This window comes from Ursus arctos, unplaced genomic scaffold (genome assembly GCF_023065955.2).
Source record: "Ursus arctos isolate Adak ecotype North America unplaced genomic scaffold, UrsArc2.0 scaffold_24, whole genome shotgun sequence".
NCBI classification, from domain to species: Eukaryota; Metazoa; Chordata; class Mammalia; order Carnivora; family Ursidae; genus Ursus; species Ursus arctos.
Genome location: NW_026622919.1, coordinates 35,798,727 through 35,819,527, shown reverse-complemented (window position 1 = coordinate 35,819,527; position 20,801 = coordinate 35,798,727). Strand labels below are relative to the sequence as shown.

Genomic DNA, 20,801 nt, shown 5'->3' with positions numbered 1-20,801 from the left:
TGCTCAAACGGAATTCTGTGCAAAGAATGAGAGTGGAAAGAAATCGACATTGGGGTTAAATTCAGGCAGGACAATTCCTAGGGACTGGTGGAGGGGAGGGGAATGGGGAGGAGGTGGCTGTGGCCTCTGCTCTTCTTGCATCCTGAGCTGAAATGCCCCACTGCATCGTGGTTATTTCGCTTTGAGCCCTAGGTTGAGGCCTGCTTTATGGGTGTGTGAGCTGTATGGTTGCAGAGCCCCATGCTCAGGGGGCCCTGTGCTTGCTTTTATATTCTCTGTAATTGAATGGAAGTTCTTAATGGTTTTTTCTTTTTAAATATCATTATTTTTTAAATTAAAAGAATTTTTTAAATTTTAAGTAGGCTCCACACCCAATGTGGGGCTTGAACTCAGGACCCTGAGATTAAGAGTCACATGCTCTACCTACCACCGAGCCAGCCAAGTACCCTGCTTAACGGTTTTTAACCTGTTCCCAGTCATTGTGTAGGCGTGGATCCAGGCACCGCAGGGGTAGGCCCAGATGCGTTGCTCTTTTGGGTGATGAAGCTGAGGAGTAAGAGGCAGAGGATTAGGAATGAAACTTCCCTTCAGCTACCCTCCTTATGGAATGCTGGAAATTTCTAGATTGGGGCCAGTCTCCTTTCCAAGGGATTGTCCTCGTCCCCAGAACCCCAGACAGTGTCTTCCTCCATGATTCATGCACCCCTCAGCCAACTCCCATCTTCCATCTTCTCCCTCCCGGACTCAGGCCCTCTCTACCCACTGGGATAGACATCCCCGCCCCCATGTCCCTGCAGGTCCAGCCCAGGCCAGAAGGCCCAGCCTCTCCCTGTGTCTGTGCAACTGACAGGTGTTCAGAAGTCTACACCTCCCCTGGAAAGTACCCACTCTCTCTCACCAGGCCTTGCTGACTTCTTGGCTTCTTACCACCACTGGAGGTCAACTGCTTCAGGACAGCAAGGATGGTCTTAAAAGAACTTGTCACAAACCCTGTGGGATTTTCTAAGAGACAGAAGAGAGACCGTATGCACAACCTTTGCTTCTGCCAGGAGAAGGGTGGTATGAAGCTGGGCTGTGTCCACTAGGAGACTTGGACCTGCTTCTCTGTCCCCAAGAGTATCTGGATGGCAGAAGGTGGAGGCAGCAAGACCACAGAGAGGACATGGCCTGGCCCCCTTTTGGATGCCTCTTTCTCCTTCTATTTTTAAATTTATCTTTTTCTGATACTTCTCTTCCTCCTTTACTAAGCCCTCCTGTCCACTCCTTCCCTCAGATCCTCCCCAAGCCAGGACTATGCCTCTGTGGGTGCCCAGGGCAGGCCACAACAGGGCAGGACTGTCCTCACCATTTCCCCCAAGGTCTCAGGAAGATGCTGGGCTGGGAAGGGGAGGTTTGTCTATCCACCCAGCAGAGCAGAGCCTTGAGTATGAAACAGAAAGACTAGATTTGTCTTTGTTTCTGCTTCTGACGGTTGTGTGACCCTACACGGGATACTTACCCTTTCTCAGCCTCTGTCCTTGAAACTGCGAATCACACCAGATGGGGCATTGTGTTGGGTATTGGGGTGTGGGTTTGTGTCTATTGACATAACTAATTGCTATAATTCCCGACCTTTGTGCAATCGGGCGGATATGATCAATATTGCCCTGTTACAGATGAGGTTTGGGAAGCCTAAGTGACTCACGGAAGGTCACAAGCTGGTCTGTGCCGGGGTGTCTAGAGTAGATGATCCCTGAAAGCAGAGACAGGGTGTTCTGCCCACTGCTGTGTGCCAGCATGTTCCGAAAATGGGTGGCACAGAAGAGGCTCTCAAAAAAAATCATTGACTACCTGTATAAACGAATGATTGATCAATGAATGAGCCAGGTTGGAACCTAAATCCGTCTGACTCTAAAGCCTATAATTGTCCTATTATGTCTTATCTATACAGTAATAATAATTTTAACAATAGTTACCATTTATTAATTCCTTACTCTGGGCAGGGCTGGAATAGGGTGTGGTGAGTGAGGCACTGGTTTTGGGTACAAAACTTCACAGGGCACCAAAAACCTTGATAAGTTGAGACAAACAATATTTTATTTTATTTTATTTTATTTTATTTTATTTTATTTTATTTTATTTTATTTTATTTTTAAAGGTTTTATTTATTTATTTGACAGAGACAGCCAGTGAGAGAGGGAACACAGGCAGGGCGAATGGGAGAGGAAGAAGCAGGCTCCCAGCGGAGGAGCCTGATGTGGGGCTCAATCCCAGGACTCTGGGATCACAGCCCTGAGCCGAAGGCAGACGCTTAACGACTGAGCCACCCAGGCACCCCAAACAGTATTTTAATAAAATATTTTAAACATCAAAATTAATGCTGGGGCGCCTGGGTGGCTCGGTCGCTTGGGCGTCCAACTCTTGGTTTCGGCTCAGATTGTGATCTGGGGGTTGTGAGATCAAGCCCTGCGTCGGGCTCCGTGCTCAGTGCAGAGTCTGCTTGAGACTCTTTCCTTCTCCCTTTGTCCCTCCCCCTTTGTGATCTCCCTCTCTCTCGCTCAGATAAATAAATCTTAAAAAAATAAAAATTAATGCCAAAAAATTCCACAGTGAATAAAAAAAATCAAAATCTTAAATCAAGACAGGATTAGTAACAGTGCTGTGCTACACCGTACTGGAGCCTGGGGCAAAGAGAAAAATTGGTGGGATCTTCCTGTTAGAGTGTTCATCCACCTATTCATCCATTCATCCCTCTCTTCATCTTTATATATGTATTAACTAAGTGCCAACTCTGTGTCCAGCCTTCTGCTTGGTACCAAGAATACCAGGGAGAAGCAAAAGATCGTGTCCCTGTTCCATCCTTCTTGGAAGGCTTGGGTGACCCCAGATCCCAGAAGTCACTAGCTGTTCCCCACCTCATGTCTGATTCCCAATTTCTGGTTTTGGCCTTTCAAAACCTGTGAAGGCCTTGGTTAGTCATTCACACTTTAGTATGAAAAGAGACTCAGAGAGTTAATTTTAGGATGGCACCTGAGGAGAATACAATTGAAGATACTGAGCAACTAAGGACTTTAGGGCTGTGGGGTTGCCCTAAAGGGGCCTAAATGGGGAAGCTGAGGGACACAGAGACTGATTCTACTGATTTCCTGACTTTCCCCTTTACTGGATTGGCAACTGCCCTCCTCTTTCCAAAAGATGTGAAAAAAGATGGTAAATGCCACTCTTCTGGGCATGATGCCACCTTGATGCAGATTCACAAAGAAGGTTCGTTGTAATTTTTAACCCTTGAACTCACATTGAAAGCATTAAAGGTGGGAGGGAGTAGAAGATTAGGGAAGAAGGTTTCAGAGAGGCTGTGGTAATGCCGAAAATTCTACTTCTCATAGGGAAGGCTGGAGATGTTTTTTCTCTACACCTAATGTTGGAAAGGGGGCTTCAGCCAGATGACTCAGCAATCTGGGGGACACAGTGGGCAGCTGTGTGACTCGGTCTAGAAAATCTAAAGGGAGAGGGATGGTCTAGCCAGCTGCTTTGAGGGTGGCACAAAGGGAGAGTTGTTGCATTGGATGGCTCGTTTGGGGCAGAGAGCGTGCGTTTCCCATGGGCCAGAAGTAAGACTTGAGCCAGAGGAAGTGCCAGTCTGGGGTCTTCTCAGGTCCTGTCCAAGAGGACCACCTGGAAGGAAGAACAGCCCCCTGCAAAGAGAAGGAATCGACACGGTATTTTTCAGGGCTGAGAAGGAAAAAGCATCCAGCCCAAACTAAGGGAGCTGCAGGTGACTGGTCCCAGGGGGAGGTGGGTGGGTGGTGGGCATTTTAAGAGAAAGGGTCAGCTTCAAATTCCTGCCAAGCCCAGAGCATCAGGGCTAGATGTCCAGGATAGACCAGGCATGTAGGAACCTCCTAGTTCCCCTCACCTTTTATTTCTATGGAGATAAAATTCACATATCCTAAAATTTACTCTTTTAAATCCAGTCGTTTTGTATGTATTCACAAGGTTGTGCAACCATCACCACTATCTAGTTCCTGGACATTTTAATCACCCCTGTTGAGAGTAAAATCTTTTCCTCTACCAACTTCTCTCTGGTAATCAGAAGCCTGCAAATTAATTGACAAAAGATAGATTAACAGGGGAAAAATTTATTTTGCCTGTGGGAGTATTCCATATATAGAGAGAACTCCCCACCCAGGTAGGATAATAGTTTATATACCAGCTTAAGTGGTAGGGGGAGGCTAGAGCTTCAGGGGATGGAGAGTTCTAATGAGGGTCATTTACACAGGTTTGTTTGTTTGAAGTGCCCCTGGAGGTGGGCTTTGGGGCAGGGGACTCCGATAGAGCTCTGCTTTAGTCCGTAAGGGACGCTCAGATAAGATTTCTTTCTGCCTCTGTTGTAGCTCAGATGTTTTCCCTTCGAAGTAATCCTTTTAAAAAAGATATTAATTAATTAATTAAGAGTGTAAGTTGGGGGAGGGGCAGAGGAAGAAAGAGAATCCTAAGTAGACTCTGTGCTGAGCGGAGGGCGGGGGGCAGTATCACGACCCCGGGATCATGACCTGAGCCGAAATCAAGTCAGACGCCCAACTGACTGAACCCCCCAGGCGCCCCTGAAGTAATCTTTATACCATTACTGACAGGTCCTTTCTCCCCCAAAAGAAACCCTGTGCCCGTTAGCACTCACCTTCATTTCCCCTCCCCACAGCTCTTGGCAACCAATCTACTTTCTGTCTCTATGGATTTGCCTCTTCTGGGCATCTGATATAAATGGGACCATATGAGGCCTGACCTTTTCTATCTTCCAGCACCCCAACTCCGAAAGGGTCAGAAATGCAAGGGCAGGGGAAGCCCAAGAACAGGTGGGGAAAGCCCTCCACCCCTGACTGCAGGCTTTCCACCTGCAAGGGGCCCAAGGTGTCACTGAGGCAAGATCGAAATAAAACTTACACACGGAATTGTAATTTTATTCATTTATTTATACTGATACTGTGATTTGTGACTTAAGTGACTGCAGAATGGTTGGCATTATTTGAGAGCAACCAGGGAAATCGTGGGGACTGCTGTGAGTTTTATCCAGGAGCAGAGGACAAACTAGCCCCCAGAATTCAAGACCGAGCACGAGACTGCTATGTAATTTGTTCCCCAAAGTTGTCCCCATTCGAGGTATCCATGACACACAGGGACTCTGATCTATGTAGACCACGGGACATCTGTCTCTTCCTGGGAGTGGTCAGCAGGTGCTTCCTCAAGGGCTGCTTCTGGGCATGCGCTGGACGCAGAAGCCCCTTCAAGGTCCCTGAGACCCTTCTTTGGGGCTCAACTCAGGCCTCAGCACCACCTAAAGAGCCTCAAGCAGACCTGTTTGCTTCCCACCAACTTTTTCTTCCTGCCCCCTCTCTTCCCCCAGTATCTGCCACAGCACTTTCTGTCTTTGGACCTCTGGAGCCTCAAAGAGGAACAGAGCAGCGTCCCTGACTCACCCAGTTCCATCCCTGCCCGGGAAAACTGGTTTTCTCTGAACTTTCAATAACACGCCCTTCCAGTTAAAAGTAACAAACCTCAAGACACATAGTTGGACTATTGCTTCTGCTTTTTGCAACGCCGTAGAGTAAAAGCCAAATCCCAGGGTCTAGAGAGGAGGGATAAAGTTGGATTTTATGATCTGGGCCCTTTCCCTTGGCAGCCAGGCAGGATTCAGAGGGAGGAGGACCCTGTTATAGAACAGCCACCAATCCCCCCACCCCCCCTCCCCTCCCCGGGAGCTGGGAAGAGTATGGACACACAGAGAGGAGCCCCTGTGCCTGGTTTAACTTTAGTTGGGGCTGGAATTTACAACATGTCCTTGAGTCTCTGCCATATCGGCAGTGAGGGACAGATGACATCGTTATAACCCTTTGCGTTATAACGTGGGTACCGTCACGTTTTATAGGGAAAAAGAACGCAACTTTGCTCCTGACCCAAAAAGGAAAAAAAAAAAAAAAAAGTAAGTGGCAAAGTTAAAACGACAAGCCAGGTGCCTGGCTCCTCAGGTCGTTATGTGAATTTCTCCATTGACATTACTAGCTGGGTGTCATGGGGCAAGACACTTAACCTCTCTGAATCTCAGTTTCCATGCTTATACCTGGGATAGTAGTTCCTGTTTTGGCAAATTGTTGAGGTGATCAAAGTAAAATAGCTTGCACAGTGCCTCAATATGGTGCTTGCTCACTGGAGGCTCTCTTAATACCGTCACCTGGTGCCTTCTCCTATGGGACCCACTACGTGGCTTCCAGCAGATAAAGAGCAGCCCAATGTCATGGCCTCATCTCTTGCTTTTCCCCCAGTCCTTCTTGTGTTCATTCCTTTTTTCCTTGACATAGACTCAGGGCACCATCCTTTATTCCCTACATCTTGTCCAGCATCGTGTGACAGCACCAACCCTTCCTGGCTCTGCCTTGGAGATGTCAAAGCAGCTTAGGTCAGACCACTCACAAGAAAAATAGATACTGAATTTCGTCCCTTTCTTCCTCCTTCCCTCTCTCCCTTCTTCTTTTCCTTGCTTGCCTCCTTAAACATCCGAAGCTAACCCTGAGTTCATCCTGCCCCTCGATTCACGACCCCTCGGCGGCGTCAGCTGAGTCCAGTCACTATAGAATTTTGTTGTTTTCCTCCTTTATCCCACAAGTCTGTGCCCATTCTCCTTCCCCGTGGGCTCTCATTCTGTTGTGTTCAATGTGTACCTTTGTTTAGACATGGATTCTCGAACACTCACTAATGCTTTGTGTGTGTGCTTTTAATGTACAGAGATGGTGAAGTGTGATAAATTGTAATCCTTCTGTCTCCTTTTATTTTTATTTTTTAAAGATTTTATTTATTTATTTATTTGTCAGAGAGACAGAGAGCACAAGCAGAGGGAGTGGCAGGCAGAGGGAGAAGCAGGCTCCCTGCAGAGCTAGGAGTCTTATGCGGGACTTGATCCCAGGACCCTAGGATCATGACTTGAGCCGAAGGCAGGCACTTCACCAGCTGAGCCACCTGGGCGTCCTGCCTCTGTCCCTTTTAAACAACTCAGCAGTGGCTAGATAGAAATCCAGGGCATTGATTTGGACTGCCGCCCACTTTCCACTGGATGCATATACTTTCTGTTCTCCTGGGGTGTTTCTGATTTCCTACCATCTCAAACCCCGTTTGATGACTCTGCTCGTGCAAGTGTGCTCTGGGACCTTTGGAAGTTTCTCAGGGGGTTAGTTGCAGAAATACTCTTCCGGGCCATCTGAATCCATTAAGTGCCAATATACTTTCCAAAGTTTTTTTTTTTGTTCACTTTGATATTTTGTTCCAAAATTTCTCTATAGACTAATAAAATTTCAATAAAAATACAGGAGAAATCAACTCCCCTTTCCTACTTAGTATTAAGAAAAGATTATATCAACAAAGTCAAGGAAAATATACACCAAGCATTGCTTTATCCATGTAATTTGGGTTGATCCATTCCCAGAGGCCAAAAAAGTAGTGTAAGGTCCAAACAGACACCCCATTTGTTCAGAAGACTGTCTCTGGTGGTGTTGCATTGAGGATGAAGAGGCAGTGCGTTCATCATCCCCGGACTGATTTATGGAATCACTGACTCGTGTATTCCCAGTCATTCAGACATTCAGCAGGTATAGACTGTGAACCTGCAATGCTGCTGATATAGCGCCCGGCAAGATGGGCTGGGGGGAGGGTGCTGGCGGTGGTACACAATGCTATCTACACTGGTGGATTATAAAAGCAGGGGGAGGCAGACATTATACATACAACCACACAATCTTTCATTGCCAATTATTATATATGCCATAAAGGAAAATCAGGTCATGCCGCAAGCAGGGCTGGCTTCGTCGGCATGAAATCTGTGTAGTTACATGGAGCCCTGTGTTCAGAAGGGCTCTATGCTGGGTTACATGCTTCGCTGTTGTCTTCTTAATCACTGTTGGACAAGAAGTCCTGTGTTTTCATTTTCTGCTGGTCCCTGCAAAGTATGGAGCTGGTCCTGGCTGTGAGAGGGTACGAAAGGAGATTTCGATTGGCTGGGGATGTCAGTGAGGGTGCCCTCATGAGACCTCTCAGCTAGGTGCAGACCGGAGGGAAGGGAGATTTAGTGGACAAGTAACGTTTGTGAAGACCCTCAGTCCAGAAAGAACTTGATGTGTTTGAGGAGCTCAGAGAAGGGTCCTGTGGTCAGATCACAGAGAGCAAGGAGCAGAGAGGCATCAGAAAGCGTGGTATGGAAGGCAGGTGCCAAAATGCTCAGGCTCTTGGGGGCCATGTAAAGATGTCCCTCCCTCCATGTCTGCGAATCCTCCTTCTTTTGTTCATATTTGGAAGGGTAAGTTGAGTAATCTTGCATGGGCTTGCATCTGCTCAGATATAATTAGGTCTACTGTCCTTGTAGGGTGCTCCTCCAAATGGGAGGGCCAACTGAGTGCTGAGTGTACCCAGGTGGGTCACGTTAGCTGGCAGGTGGGAGCAGAATGGGAACCCTTCCCAAACTGCAGTGTATGGGGCTTTACTAGGTTATCAACCCCATCGGAAGCCCTTAGTCTCTCTTCAATACAATTTAGTATAATTCTTAGGAATAAACTCTGGTCTGTGACTGAGATGACCTTAAATGTTTCCCTTAACTTTACCAAATCTTGGGTTTCTTTCTGCCTGTAATCCCTGGCCTCCCCTTCTTCGAGCATTTACTTTAGAAAACTTGAAATTGTAAAGTCTTTCTCTGCCCCTTTGAAATATATAAAAATCTCGTAGACTCTTGCCAGTTTTACTACCCAGGAAGGACCTGGTAGGCCCAAGTCTCAAGGACCTTGAAGCCACTCATTTGAAATGTGATCATCAAGGAAAACAGAACCCTTATATCCCAGTCTCTGTGGGACAGTGGGGACCTAGCTTTAATAGGTGCCGATTAACAAACACAGATGGTCTAATCACAGAAAAGCACGTTTACAAACTCAGGAATCTCTTGATGTGCTGGACACATCTTATAGACCACCTCCCCTAAGGTCCTTCGGTCCTTTTCTTAGCTCACCCCAGCACTTAAGAATCCTCCTGCCTTTTGTTTCAAGGGGGTTGAGCTCATTCTCTCTTCCCTATTGCAACAGTCTTAAGTAAAGTCTGGCTTGCTTGTTCTGCTTTGTCTGGGGCAAGTTTTTACCTTCACACTGCTGGGAACGGGTAAGACAAAGACGTCTGCCTACAGCTGCTTGCTGACGCATCTTCAGAATTCCCACCCATATCTCACTCCTGCTCTCCCCACCTGCCACCCAGAGCCCAGAGCCTCCTCTGCTGCTTCCTCCGTGGGGCGTCCTGGGTCCTGGCCGCCTCTGCCATGTTTGATTTGTTCACAGCACTCTGTTCATTTTCCATCTTCCAGAAATTCAATGAAAACTCTAGGCTGTCGATCTTCCTGCCATGAACTCCTTCTCTTTGGTTTCTTCAAAATTATTATTTCAGTGAGGTTTGGACAGGAGGAGTTCTAAAGTTAGGGGTTCTGTCTGCCACCTTGAGCTGAACATGCCATTAATTTCCAACTTGGCTCCAAGTGTTCTTTCTCTTTGTAAAGAGATCTTTGAGCCCAAATGCCTGCCCAGTGAATAAGAGCCTATCAAAAATATCAGAAAAAGCAAACACCTACCTCTACAAGTAATGAAATAAACTCATAGCAAAAGAAAATAACAATGGGAAATTCAGGTTGCACTGCTTTTCTCAAAAAATGCCAATGTATTGTCTTCCATGAAGCAAAAAGTAGTCCAAACCCTCAATGCAATCTCAGTGGGGCCTCATTTGATGAGTCACTGGTGAAGTACCAGAGCCACCTGCAGGTCATTTCCCCACTTACTCATTTCTTCCTTCCTTAGTAGTCGTCAAGTTAAGAGGGTGGGAAGACATATTGGATAGCAATAGGCTTATGGAGGAAAAACTTATAGCAGCTCACCCCCCCAACCGTCCTTGTCCCATGGAGAAGCATTATTGGACCAGTCACCCCTGGGTGCACCGTGGGGGGTGCTTCACCAATGTCTTCTGGAAGAGAATATTCTCTGTTCAGAAATATTCTGCTGAGTTGCTTCACCAATTTATAGGGAAGTGAGGAGGGGGCAGGGAGAACCAATTGGGCCTGCATAATGGGAGCTGTCTGGACTGGTCTTGCTGGGGAGAAAAACATCTGGAGCTTATATGCCAGTTCTCCAGGGACATTTGCATACTGACATAACATCTTATCCTCAAAAGTAAATATTTTAAGTATTGTGGGCCACACAAACCTCCATCTCATTTGTCCAGCTGTACTGGTACAGCAAAAGTAGCCATGAGCATATGAAAATATATGGGCATGGCTGTGTTGCAGTAAAACTTTATTTGCAAAAACAGGCAGCAGGCTGGATTTGACCCCTGACCCTTAAGCTGGAATCCTGGTAGAATCCAGCTCATGTTTTAGAGTAAAGGTGGGAGGGGGTGGAGAGATGCTTCCTAGGCCATCAGCAAAGGGTTTGCCACTGCTAATTCACCCATCCAGTACTACTTGGCCTCATGGAACATACCATCTTGTGTGAGAGAAAAGCATTAAATAATCGTGTATAATAAGTATGTAATTAAAAAGTATGATAAGAGCTATGAAGGATTAATTATAGGATTTTATGAAACAGTATGACTGGAGACCAAACTTACACTCTGGGTTAATGCAAGTGTACCCTAAGGAAGGACAGGTTAACTGAGACCTAAAGGATGGGTGGGAGTTGGCCAGTCAAGGGTGGGTGGAATGGAAACCCTAGGAGAGGTAATATCATATGCAAAAGCCCTGAGGCAAAAATGAGGATAGAACATTTGAGGTAACAAAAGAGAGTCAGTGTGGCTGGAGCACAGAGACAAGGTCACAAGTGGCGCAGGATGGACCTCAGGAGAAAGGCAGGGGCCCCATCACGGGGACATCTGTCAGGACATGTAAGGATTTTGGATTTTATTCCAGTTATCATGGGAAGCTCTTGGAAAGTTTTCAGGTGGCTGCAGTGGAAGAATGGAGAGGATGGGGAAAGAATGGAAGTGGAGAGCCCAAGGGGAGCATATTGTGGTCATCAGGGTGAGAGATGAGGATGACTTCTGTTGGTGTGAGTTTGTTCACATCTGCAGCAGAAGTGCTGTGTAGGAAGCCATTTGAAGTTCCTTTGATTTTTATTAATTAATTTATTTTTAAGATTATTTATTTTAGAGAGTACACACATGCGTGAGTGGGGGGAGGGGCAGGGGGAGAGGGAGAAGGAGAGAATCTCCAGCAGACTCCATGCTGAGCACAGAGCCCAACACGGGGTTTGAGCCCACGATCCTGAGATCATGACCTGAGCCGAAATCAAGAGTTGGACTAACCGACTGAGCCAGTTGGGCTAACCGACTGAGCCACCCAGGAGCCCCTCCTTTGATTTTTAAAGAATGTTAGTTCAGTAGAGCAACAAATTAAAAAATTGGTTTCCTATCAGCCTTTTGCTTCACTCATCCTACTTCTAAGTTAGCAAAATTTAAGAGGTCCTTGCTTAATGCTTAATGAGGTGGAATAGACTCCCCTTAAATAATCAGTCGCATTTCCCAACTTTGTTGATTAAATTTTTGTAGACAATTTAAGTTGCTTTTATTAATTTCATATATCGAATTTTTAGAAGTGCTCTACATGCCTAGTCTAACACTCAGAACCTTCCAAAGTACTTCACAGCTGTAAGTATAACAAATTAAGCTAACAAATACAGGAAAATCAAGATGTGTTAAACATCCCAATATTCTCTGCTAACTTAGCCAAATTCTCTTTCATCTCTCAACTCAAAATCACAAGTATGAAATAAATTATTTAATTACACGCTTTATATTGCAGCCATAAGGGTAGTCTGTTGTAGGCTCTAATAAGCCCTATTAAAAATATAAACACTTGAACTTCCAAATAATATGGATGATTCCAGTGGTTACAAACATATTCCTAATCTTTGCAGTATTGAGGATTAATATTCCATGCTTGATCTACAGCTTCCTATCTATGTTTAATTATAACCATTCTGTGGTGTACCCACTAGGGTACAGTGTTATTATCTTAAACACATTGAGATTACTAGGCCAGTTATTTATGGTCTTCACCCAGTCACCATCCCAGCAGTAAGGGGTTGCTTATTGGCCAAAAGGCACTTGAGACCTGGGCCTGCACACCTCAGGGGTGAGTCCACTCTGCCATGACTGGGTACGTGGAGCTCTATTTTCACAGTCGAGATGACAGCAGGAGGCTTGGAGTTCACTTCCTTCAAAATGGAGTAGTGGCTTCTAGGTTCTGATTATACCCCAAATGATTCTTCTGTGTTACTTGTGTAGACAGAAGCCAGCACCTTTACTGAGGGTATAGTAAACGTTCCTCATGGCTAGGCTGGATTTTGTCATTTCTTTTGTTCTTTAGAACATCTATTACCATCCTCTCTGGCACTGAAGATGCTTCAATGCCTGTCCATCAATTCTTTAGATCTTTCTGTAATTCTTTTGTCTGATCTGTGTGGATGGAATTTTGTACCCCCTGCTGAGGTTATGGCTGACTTTCGTCAGCCACTTCTTTCTGTATAATTGAATTCTGAATTTTCATGATCTTCCTGACTGGGCACCATTCTCAGATGCCTGATATTGGATTCTGTATACCTGCCAAACCCTCATCTGCTTCTGAGACACATTATGACGTCATGTGGATGAGGGCTTGGGTTGGGGTGGTGGTGGAGCAGCCAATGTAGGTGGATTTGAGAGTGATTTTGGCATAGTGAAGGGATTTGTTGATGGATTGGATGTGTGTGTGTGTGTGTGTGTGTGTGTGTGTGTGTGTGTGTGTGAGAGATGAGGGTGAGGGGTTTTAAGGCTGACTTCCTGTTTTCAACTTGAGTAGCTTGGAGAGTGGAGATTCTATTTCCTGAGGAGGGAAACTTGAGGAAGGAGCACAGCTCATGGCAATTACAGTTCCACATTCACAGGACACTCAGTATCCATCTCAGCTCCCCACAGGGCCAAGCATCCCAGATAACTAAGGAGAATGGCATGTGAATGGCAGCAAGAATGAAGTGCCATTGTGCTCTACTTTCTAGAACCGCTTCTCTGAAGGTCATTAGTGGTTATCCCCCAGGTGGGAAGAAGTGCTCTTCAAGATGGAGTTGTTCCAAAAATTCTCCCCTGGAAGCCCTCTGCTCTGTAGGCTTGTTTCTGAGCCTAAGTGACTCCATCCATCCATCCATCCATCCATCCATCCATCCATCCATCCAACAGTGCCTACTCTGTACCAGGTCCTCTCTAGGCACTGAGGGTAGAGCAGTGAATAAATATGAAAAAAATCTCTGCCCTCATGAAGTTTACATTCTAATTACAAGGAGACAGATAAACATAATTAAGTAAATATATAGTATAATACAAGCTGGCAAATACTATGGAGGTAATGGCAACAAGTGGGGAAGGAGGTTAAGGAATTTGTGTGTGTGTGTATGTGTGTGTGTGTGTGTGTGTGTGTGTGTGTGTGTGTGTGTGTGTAGAAATACTACATATTATAGGATGTTCAAGGAAGGCTTTCCCGATAAGGTGGCATTTAAGCATGGCCTGAAAGAAGTTGACCAGATGGGAGGAGGAAGATTCCAGCAGAGGAACAGGCACAAAACCCTGGGCCTAGATCCTGCCTGTTGTGTTTGGGGAACCACACAGAAGGTGTTGAAGTGAAGTGGAGGAAGCTAGGAAGAAAGTAGGAGATGAGGTCAGGTGATGTGGGGCTGGTGGGCAAATCATGCAGGATCTTATAGGTATTGTAAGGAATTTGACTCTGAGATAGGAAATCATTGTTGAGGGGAGTGGTTTGAGGAGGAGGATGGAATGATCTGACTTATGTTTGAAACGATCATTGGCTGTTCTGTTGAGATTACAACCATGGAGACTCTTAAGGGGCTACTTTGGTCATCTTGGGGAAAGACGGTGGGTGGTGGAGTAACAGCAGGGCATGCTCAGGTTTTGGATGTAGGAAGTACAAGACACATGGCGGGGGGAAGAAGGAACAGAATCATGGATGACTACAGAATTTTGTTCAGAACCTTTGGAAGGGTGTTGCTACCGTTTACTGAGGTGGAAAGACAAAAGAGGAGCAGGTTTGGGGTCGTTCAGAAGTTCATTTTGGACCAGCTAATTTTGAGAAGCTATTAGACACGTAAGTGGAGATGCCTGGGCTGGAGAAGGATAAATTTGGAATTTGTCAACATATAGGGGAATATGGAAGCTATGAGTCTGGCTGAGATCACCTAGAGAGAGGGATGGATCAAGAAGGGTTAGGAGGACTGTGCCCTAAATGGACTTCATAGTAAAACAGTAATGAGTAAACAGTAATGAGCTTGACACCACAGGGAAGTTAGGGTGGTTAAATGATGTTGTGGACGTAGAGCACTTTGCACAATTCTTGACACGTGGTAGGTGCTTCCCTGAGCTCATTCCTTCCTTCCTGTAGGCAGACAGTTTCACTCTCCTGGGGGCCAGATGGCGGTGCTTACCTGTAGGACTATGAGTAGCTTGGAGAGTGGAAATTGTATTTACCCCTGCACTCCTTCCCATCCTTCCCAGAGACCCCGGGCCCTCCCCACCTCCTCACTGATTCTTGTCCCTTTGGCTTTGGGATTTGAGCTCTCTCAAAGCTTCAACCACATTTTAGTATGAGTGGAGGTGTGGAGAACTGGTTTTCAGTTGAGATTTGAGTGAGAGTAAGCCCAGGTGCCTTAAGGCTCTAAAGGTTGGAATTTGGAAGAGTGAGGAGCAGGAAAGTGAGGAAATGGGCCTTGATGGGGGAATGCGAGGACACCTAAGATAGACTGTTAATTTCTTAACTTTGCCCCTAACAGTAGATGGCCCCCTACTCCCCACCACTAAACTCACGGATATACAGAGATCTCTGACCTGTGGTGTCAAACAGTAGCCTTCTTCCACAGGAGTTTAGGACTGAGGCAGAAAGCTGTAGTATGTCTTCCCCAAGACCTGAGTTTGGGGGCATGGGTTGAACAACACCAGCGTCCCTGAGCCCCTTCTCTGGTCTGTGTCTGGTGAAGCATGGCCAGGCTGGCATCAGCCTCAGCATCCCCCAGAGGAGAGCTGAGTACCTCCCACCTACCTCCCTTTTCCTCCTTGTACCCCACGGAGGACTGCCTTGTACCTGGCTCTGTCTTTAACTGGGGTGGTGGTGGGGGTATGGTCAAATGTCCAAAGTCACTTCCACACCAGGTATCAGGGATGAGGGCCAAGGGAGCAACTGAAGAGACCGCAGGATCTCAGGGTTTGGGGTACGTGGCTTTGGGCACAGAGAATGAGGTGTTACTTACAGTAAGTCTTGAGGAGTGGTCAGAGAAGTAAATGTTTAAATGGCAGATGTGTGGGGAAGAGCTTCCAAGGAAGGGTGAGTTGCAGCCCCCAGGAGGGATGATGGGAGTGATGAGATGTGTTAGGTGTGCCTCTCAACTAGCTATTTTCCATGCAAACGAACCATTTGTCTGGATTATCATGCTGTTCCCATGAATATAAGGCCCCAAGCTAGGGGTTGCTTGTGTTCAGTACTCCTGATTCTAACTCTGCCCCCATCATCCCACTATTTAAATTAGTTCATACGGAAGAGTCTAGAACAGAACCTGATACATAGTCAATACCATAGAAGTTTCTATAAAAGAAAGAAGCAGCTGTCTGTGAGAGAAGCTGTTCAAATCACCCAGTTTCCTTTCTGTGGCACGGCTTTATTTCAACAACTGGCTGCCTGCAAAGGGGAGACAGATGATGTCTGGGGGCCCACAGTGTCCTCAGATCCCAGAGGGCAGTGTCAAAGCGAAGCTTCAGGAAAGAGCAGGATTCATCAGAGAATGGGAGCACAGAAAAGCCAGAAAGAACTTCAATTTGGGGCAGGACAACTCCCAGGGACCTTCTGGGGCTGAAAGAATTGGGGAGGGAGTGGGCTCTGTGGCCTCTCCTCAAGCTCCCTCGGCCATGCGGACCCCAGTGCTCCCAGATCAGTTAGACATGTTGTCTAAGTGTCTGATGTACTCCTGCACCCAGGGAACATCAGGGTTGGCACAGATCTGTCGGTTATGTCGGGTAAGGAAGCTGTGGAACAAGAAGGAGAAAGAAGAGAAATTGAGTCAGCAGGCAGAGAGGAGCCCAGCTCCTTCTCTACCCAGCTTGAGCTTCCCCACCTCTCTCTCTGCTGGATGTGGGCCCCTCACACAGGGAAGGACACCCCCACTCTCTGTTGCTCCCCAAGGAGTCCACGAAGACCCCACCACCAGCTCCCATTACCTCCCTGGAGGCCAAGCTCAGGAAGTCCCCAGGCTCCCCCCACTTCCTAGCTAGTCCCACCCCTCTGCTTCCCTCTCCCAGGCCCTACCCATTCTCACATTTGCACCCTCTTCCACCCCCAGTGTGGCCGAACTTACATGACCCCTGGGGTGGAGCACTGGTCACTGGTTCTATCATAACCTTTCACAAACCGGAGTGGGACTTTCCGTGTGGTGTAGGCAAAACAGCACACAACGGGGTTTAATTTAACTGATTCTGCAAGGTAGAGGACCATGTGATGCTGAAAGCTTCTCCACAAGGACGTGTAGACTAGTATCTCTATCGCCCAGAGTATCAGAGTAGAAAAGCAGACCAGAGCACCGGGGAGGGAGGAAGACCTATCCTCTCCTTGGCAACTCTTCCTCCTCCCCCTCTTAAATTAATCTTGTCTAGGGGCCCCTGGCTTCCTTGGTCAGTAGGGCATGGGACTCTTGATCTCAGGGTCATGAGTTTGAGTCCCACATTGGGTGTAGAGATCACTTAGAAAAAATTATGCTTCTCTAAAACCTCTCTTCCCTCCCCACTGCCGGCCTCTCTTGACTTCTCTCTGACCCTTCCCTTGGGCTGGGATGTGACTCTGGTTGAAGTGTTTCAAATTTCTGACAGTCTTCAGGATTTAGGAATAAGAAATCAGAATTCCTGAGAATTCTTAACTCCTAAATTATTCTGTTTTATTTTAAAAATTGAGATATAATTGACAATATAACATCGTATTCATTTTAGGTGTACTGTATATTTTCCATAACACTTTATTTTCATGTTTCTAAATAATAATGCATGATCATGTACTAAACAATGAATCACTTTTCTGTGATAGGATTGTATTGAAAGTTTCAGAGGTTTTCTGTAAAAAAAAAAAGTAAGGTAATAAATGGTATCTCTAAGTGTTATGACAAGGTTATATACTCAATAACATGTGGCATGTTTCCTGGCAGATACAGTCGATAACAGAAAATATGGAAAAAAGAGAACATTGACACAAGATAAATGGCCAAGAAAAATTATTTAAAAAGTGGAAAAAATACTACAGGTGTTTAATATCTAAAACATTTAAAAGTTATCATTCAAAAAATGAATTTTTAAAACACAGAAAGCATTAATTGCCCTATTTGTAGTTTTTTATCTTTGTGTTGTAACAAATATTGCAGACGTAGAACCATTTTTTCTGTTTTTCGTTGCTGTTGGCCAAATTGTTCAAAATGTGTCCAAGTGCATCTTCAAGTTGGATGTTAGAGTCTATAATCTTTCATACAAGCTCATTTCCTTTTTTAACAATGGGCAATATCTTGTCTGCTTGTACTGACTTTGGGGTTCAAGTCGATATTGCTTTTGCTAATTTAGATTTTATGTACGAATTAGCAAACGTTTCTGGTGTCACGTCCCACTAGTCTATGACATTTACACATTTTCCCTTTGCATTTCTTCCGCGAAAGCATCTAGAAAGAACCAGAACCTGTAGCAATTATTCAAACACTAGACAATGTCAATGGACATTATTGTTCAAATAACAGAATATTCACATCTCCTAGCAGGAATCACAGTTGAAATGGCCCAGGAAGGAAGTATTTTGCTTTTAAAACTTGTTTCTCGAAACACCACTATATGATTTGTACTTAATGTGTTAGGTAAACACATTAGCGTTCACTCAGCAGCAGACAGGACATGGACACACACATGTGACATGGCTCTAGCTCCAACCTGTCAGGTCCTGGTCACTTCTCCCGTGCATGCTCCTGCCCCAGTTTCCTGAAATGCTGATCTTAACATTAAATTCCACATGTCCTATGGTTCCTGCTTTTGCTCCACATGTCAGTGGATTCCTTTAAATCAGCAACACCTCCCTATTGATTGTTAAGCTTTAATTCTTGCAAGAGAGTTCTACTTTTCTACATTTTCCCAGGTTCTCAACTGAATTTTCTTAGGACTTGGGATTTGGAAAAAACAATTTTCTGAGACAGCTGAGAAGGATTTGCCATATGGAATTGCTAGGAGATGCCCAGGGTGGGCGACAGCAGGGCAGGACTGGTCTCCTCCATATGAGAGGGTTCTCCTTCACAGGTCTTGGGAGGATGGTAGATGGGGGAGGTTTGGATGTTATAAGGAGCAGAAACTTGGCTACAAAGCAGGAAAGCTACACTCGTCCTTGTCTCTGTTCCTGAAGGCTATGTGACTCCAGACAGGACACCCACCCTTTCTGATCCTGTCTCCTTAAAACAGAAAATATTGATGGGGCAAGTACTGTGTATTGATTTATATACTGATGACTATTCAAATGAGAGCCTCATTACCCTTGGGTAACAGATGTAGAAACTGAGGCTCAGGAGGCCTGAGAGAGACAAGGAAGGTCCACAAGCCGACTAGTGCAGAGCTTCTAGACTGAGGCTCCCTGGGAGCAGAGACGGTGTCTGCCTCCATCCCCCACTGCAGCCCAGCGTGTTTACTGAAAGGATGGCAGGAGTAGGGTTTTAATATATACTTGTTGAATGAATAAATGAACTCATTCTGGGTTGCTGTTCTCTGAAGAAGAAAAAAAGAAGCCTCCGTGGACTGAATCTCTACCATAGGCCTGGTGTGTGGCTTAGTTTCTGGCGTGTCTTATCGCCATTCCTCACAACAACCTTTGGAGAAAGTGTCCCTTATCCCATCTGCAGATGAGAAGCCCCACGATGATAACGGGGGTTACGGGAGAGCATTATGGAACCATATAGCTAGTTGCAGTCACAGTTCCTGGAAAACCGGCCACCATTCCTTGGACTAGCAGGGATGCCAAATCAGAGTCCTGGTTGAAATTCAGCTCTGGAGAACAGTTTCCTGGGAAATCTTCTCCTGCCCTGACTGTGCCATCTTCTCCCCTGGCTCCAGCCCCCTGCAGAGAGGCAACCAGGCCTATTTAGGGTGGAAAGGGCAGTGAGCTGGGGTCAGGACTCCTGGGGTCGAGCCCTGCCTTTTTCAGTCACCTGCTGCTCCTCGGAGTATCCCACAGATATTTACTAAGAGCTTACTACATGCCAAGAGGAGACCTATGCCATAGACACACCAGACAAATCTTAAAGGGAGAGGGGGAAGGCTGATATGGGGGTCTCAGGCTCAATACCCCCACAGGCTGGGCAGACAGCAGGTGCACATGGCCCTGGTGGTGGGGGCCCTAAGACCTGGGAGCACACCCCCCTGTCTAAAGGGATAGCACCCACCACCTCAGTCCCAGTGAAAGCTTGTGGGAACTTGGGCTCCTATCTGCTTGGTCTTCCATAGTTGCAAAAGAAATAAGAAATACAGATTTTTAAATGTTTCCCATTTTTAAATATTGGCCACCAATCAACATGTAAAACCCCATCTAATCCATGAAGACAGTTTGATCCTTTGCAGGTTCCTCTGTCCCAGCCTATGCTTATGCATGGCTGTGTATCTGCAAAAGGGCACTAAGCAGATAGCCTGGAGGGTGCTGGATGAGCTGCTCTCTGCTGTGTACCCCAGGGTCAGGGAGGCTGGTCAGAGGCAGGATTTCCTCTCCCCAAAGGAGGCAGAAATGGGTCCCAACCAGGAATGGGGAGAGACCCTTGGGAAATATGCTGTCTGTTTTGCAGGGACCTGGAGACAGCCTATTCTGGGCCACCCCCATTTCCCCACAGCCCCCTGCCTCCAGCCACTGTACTATCACTATTCAGAGGAATAAGAGTAACAGGCCTCACCTTCATTGGCCTCAGAGTGAAGGGCAACAAGAATGAGGAGGAAGACCAGGAGAGCCAGGATGACCTTCATCCTTCTGGTGGCTGACCAGCTGCAGGAGCAGGATGGGGCTGAAGACTCCTGGGTTCTCTGACGCTCTGAAATCTGGGCTCTGACCCTCCTTTATAAGAGGTTGCTGGTGAGGAAGTCACGAGATAGAAAAATCCAAGATTGCATGGGGTTTTGTTTCTTTGGAATTGTGACTGGTGACATATCTAAAATATAAGAACTGAGTCAATTTATTCAAAGAGAAGTAGAAGGCAGAGCATGATTCCAGAATTCACATTTGGCTTGCATCTTGAGGTGGTGGTAGGGGAAGCGCAGAGGGGAAGGGCTGTGGGATAGAAACTGCCCTCTTTTTCTGCTCCTCCCTAGGGAGCCTGGTGAAGCCTCTTTGGTGGTAAACCCATGTGGACCATGAGTTCAAAGGCCCAGGTGACAGTCTCAGGCTCAGGGATTCCAGGACCCGCCAGGATGAGGATGTGGGGGTCCTGTGCTGTGCTCCAGCACCAGGCCTGGACTTAAGCCTGATGGGGCCTGGGAGTGGGGAGCTGGTTTTGGAGGGGATCCTGGGGTGTCTGGGCCTCACCACCAGGATTAGACTGGAACCCCTCACCCAGGGTGAGCTGGAGGCCCTGTCCTCTGTCCAGTACAGGGAGCTTGAGTGGATTCTTAGCAACCAAGAAAGGTGTACAGGGCTCTCTGCTCGGCCAGGGCTGCCTCCAGGACTGAGGCTGAGGGATGAGTTC

General features: G+C 46.5%; 1 protein-coding gene across 1 annotated transcript; it reads right to left on the bottom strand.

Annotated features, from left to right (window-relative positions):
* Positions 1-15,696: 15,696 nt before the first annotated feature.
* LOC113268946 (regakine-1-like) lies at positions 15,697-20,374 on the bottom strand. The gene is made up of 3 exons (XM_026517582.4): positions 20,016-20,374; positions 16,425-16,542; positions 15,697-16,095 (listed from the first exon to the last, which is right to left on the bottom strand). Exons 1-3 carry the CDS (start codon positions 20,083-20,085, stop codon positions 16,002-16,004), a joined length of 282 nt encoding a protein of 93 aa, XP_026373367.1. The 5' UTR covers positions 20,086-20,374; the 3' UTR covers positions 15,697-16,001.
* Between the last annotated feature and the right edge of the window lie 427 nt (positions 20,375-20,801).

What these genes read in the sequence shown, in the direction of transcription:
- LOC113268946 (XM_026517582.4), bottom strand. Translation starts at nt 20,085, where the DNA reads ATGAAGGTCATCCTGGCTCTCCTGGTCTTCCTCCTCATTCTTGTTGCC. An exon ending in TCACTCTGAGGCCAATGAAG is followed by an intron (nt 16,543 to 20,015) that starts GTGAGGCCTGTT and finishes TCTACCTTGCAG; the next exon opens with AATCAGTTAAATTAAACCCC. An exon ending in TGCTCCACCCCAGGGGTCAT is followed by an intron (nt 16,096 to 16,424) that starts GTAAGTTCGGCC and finishes CTTGTTCCACAG; the next exon opens with CTTCCTTACCCGACATAACC.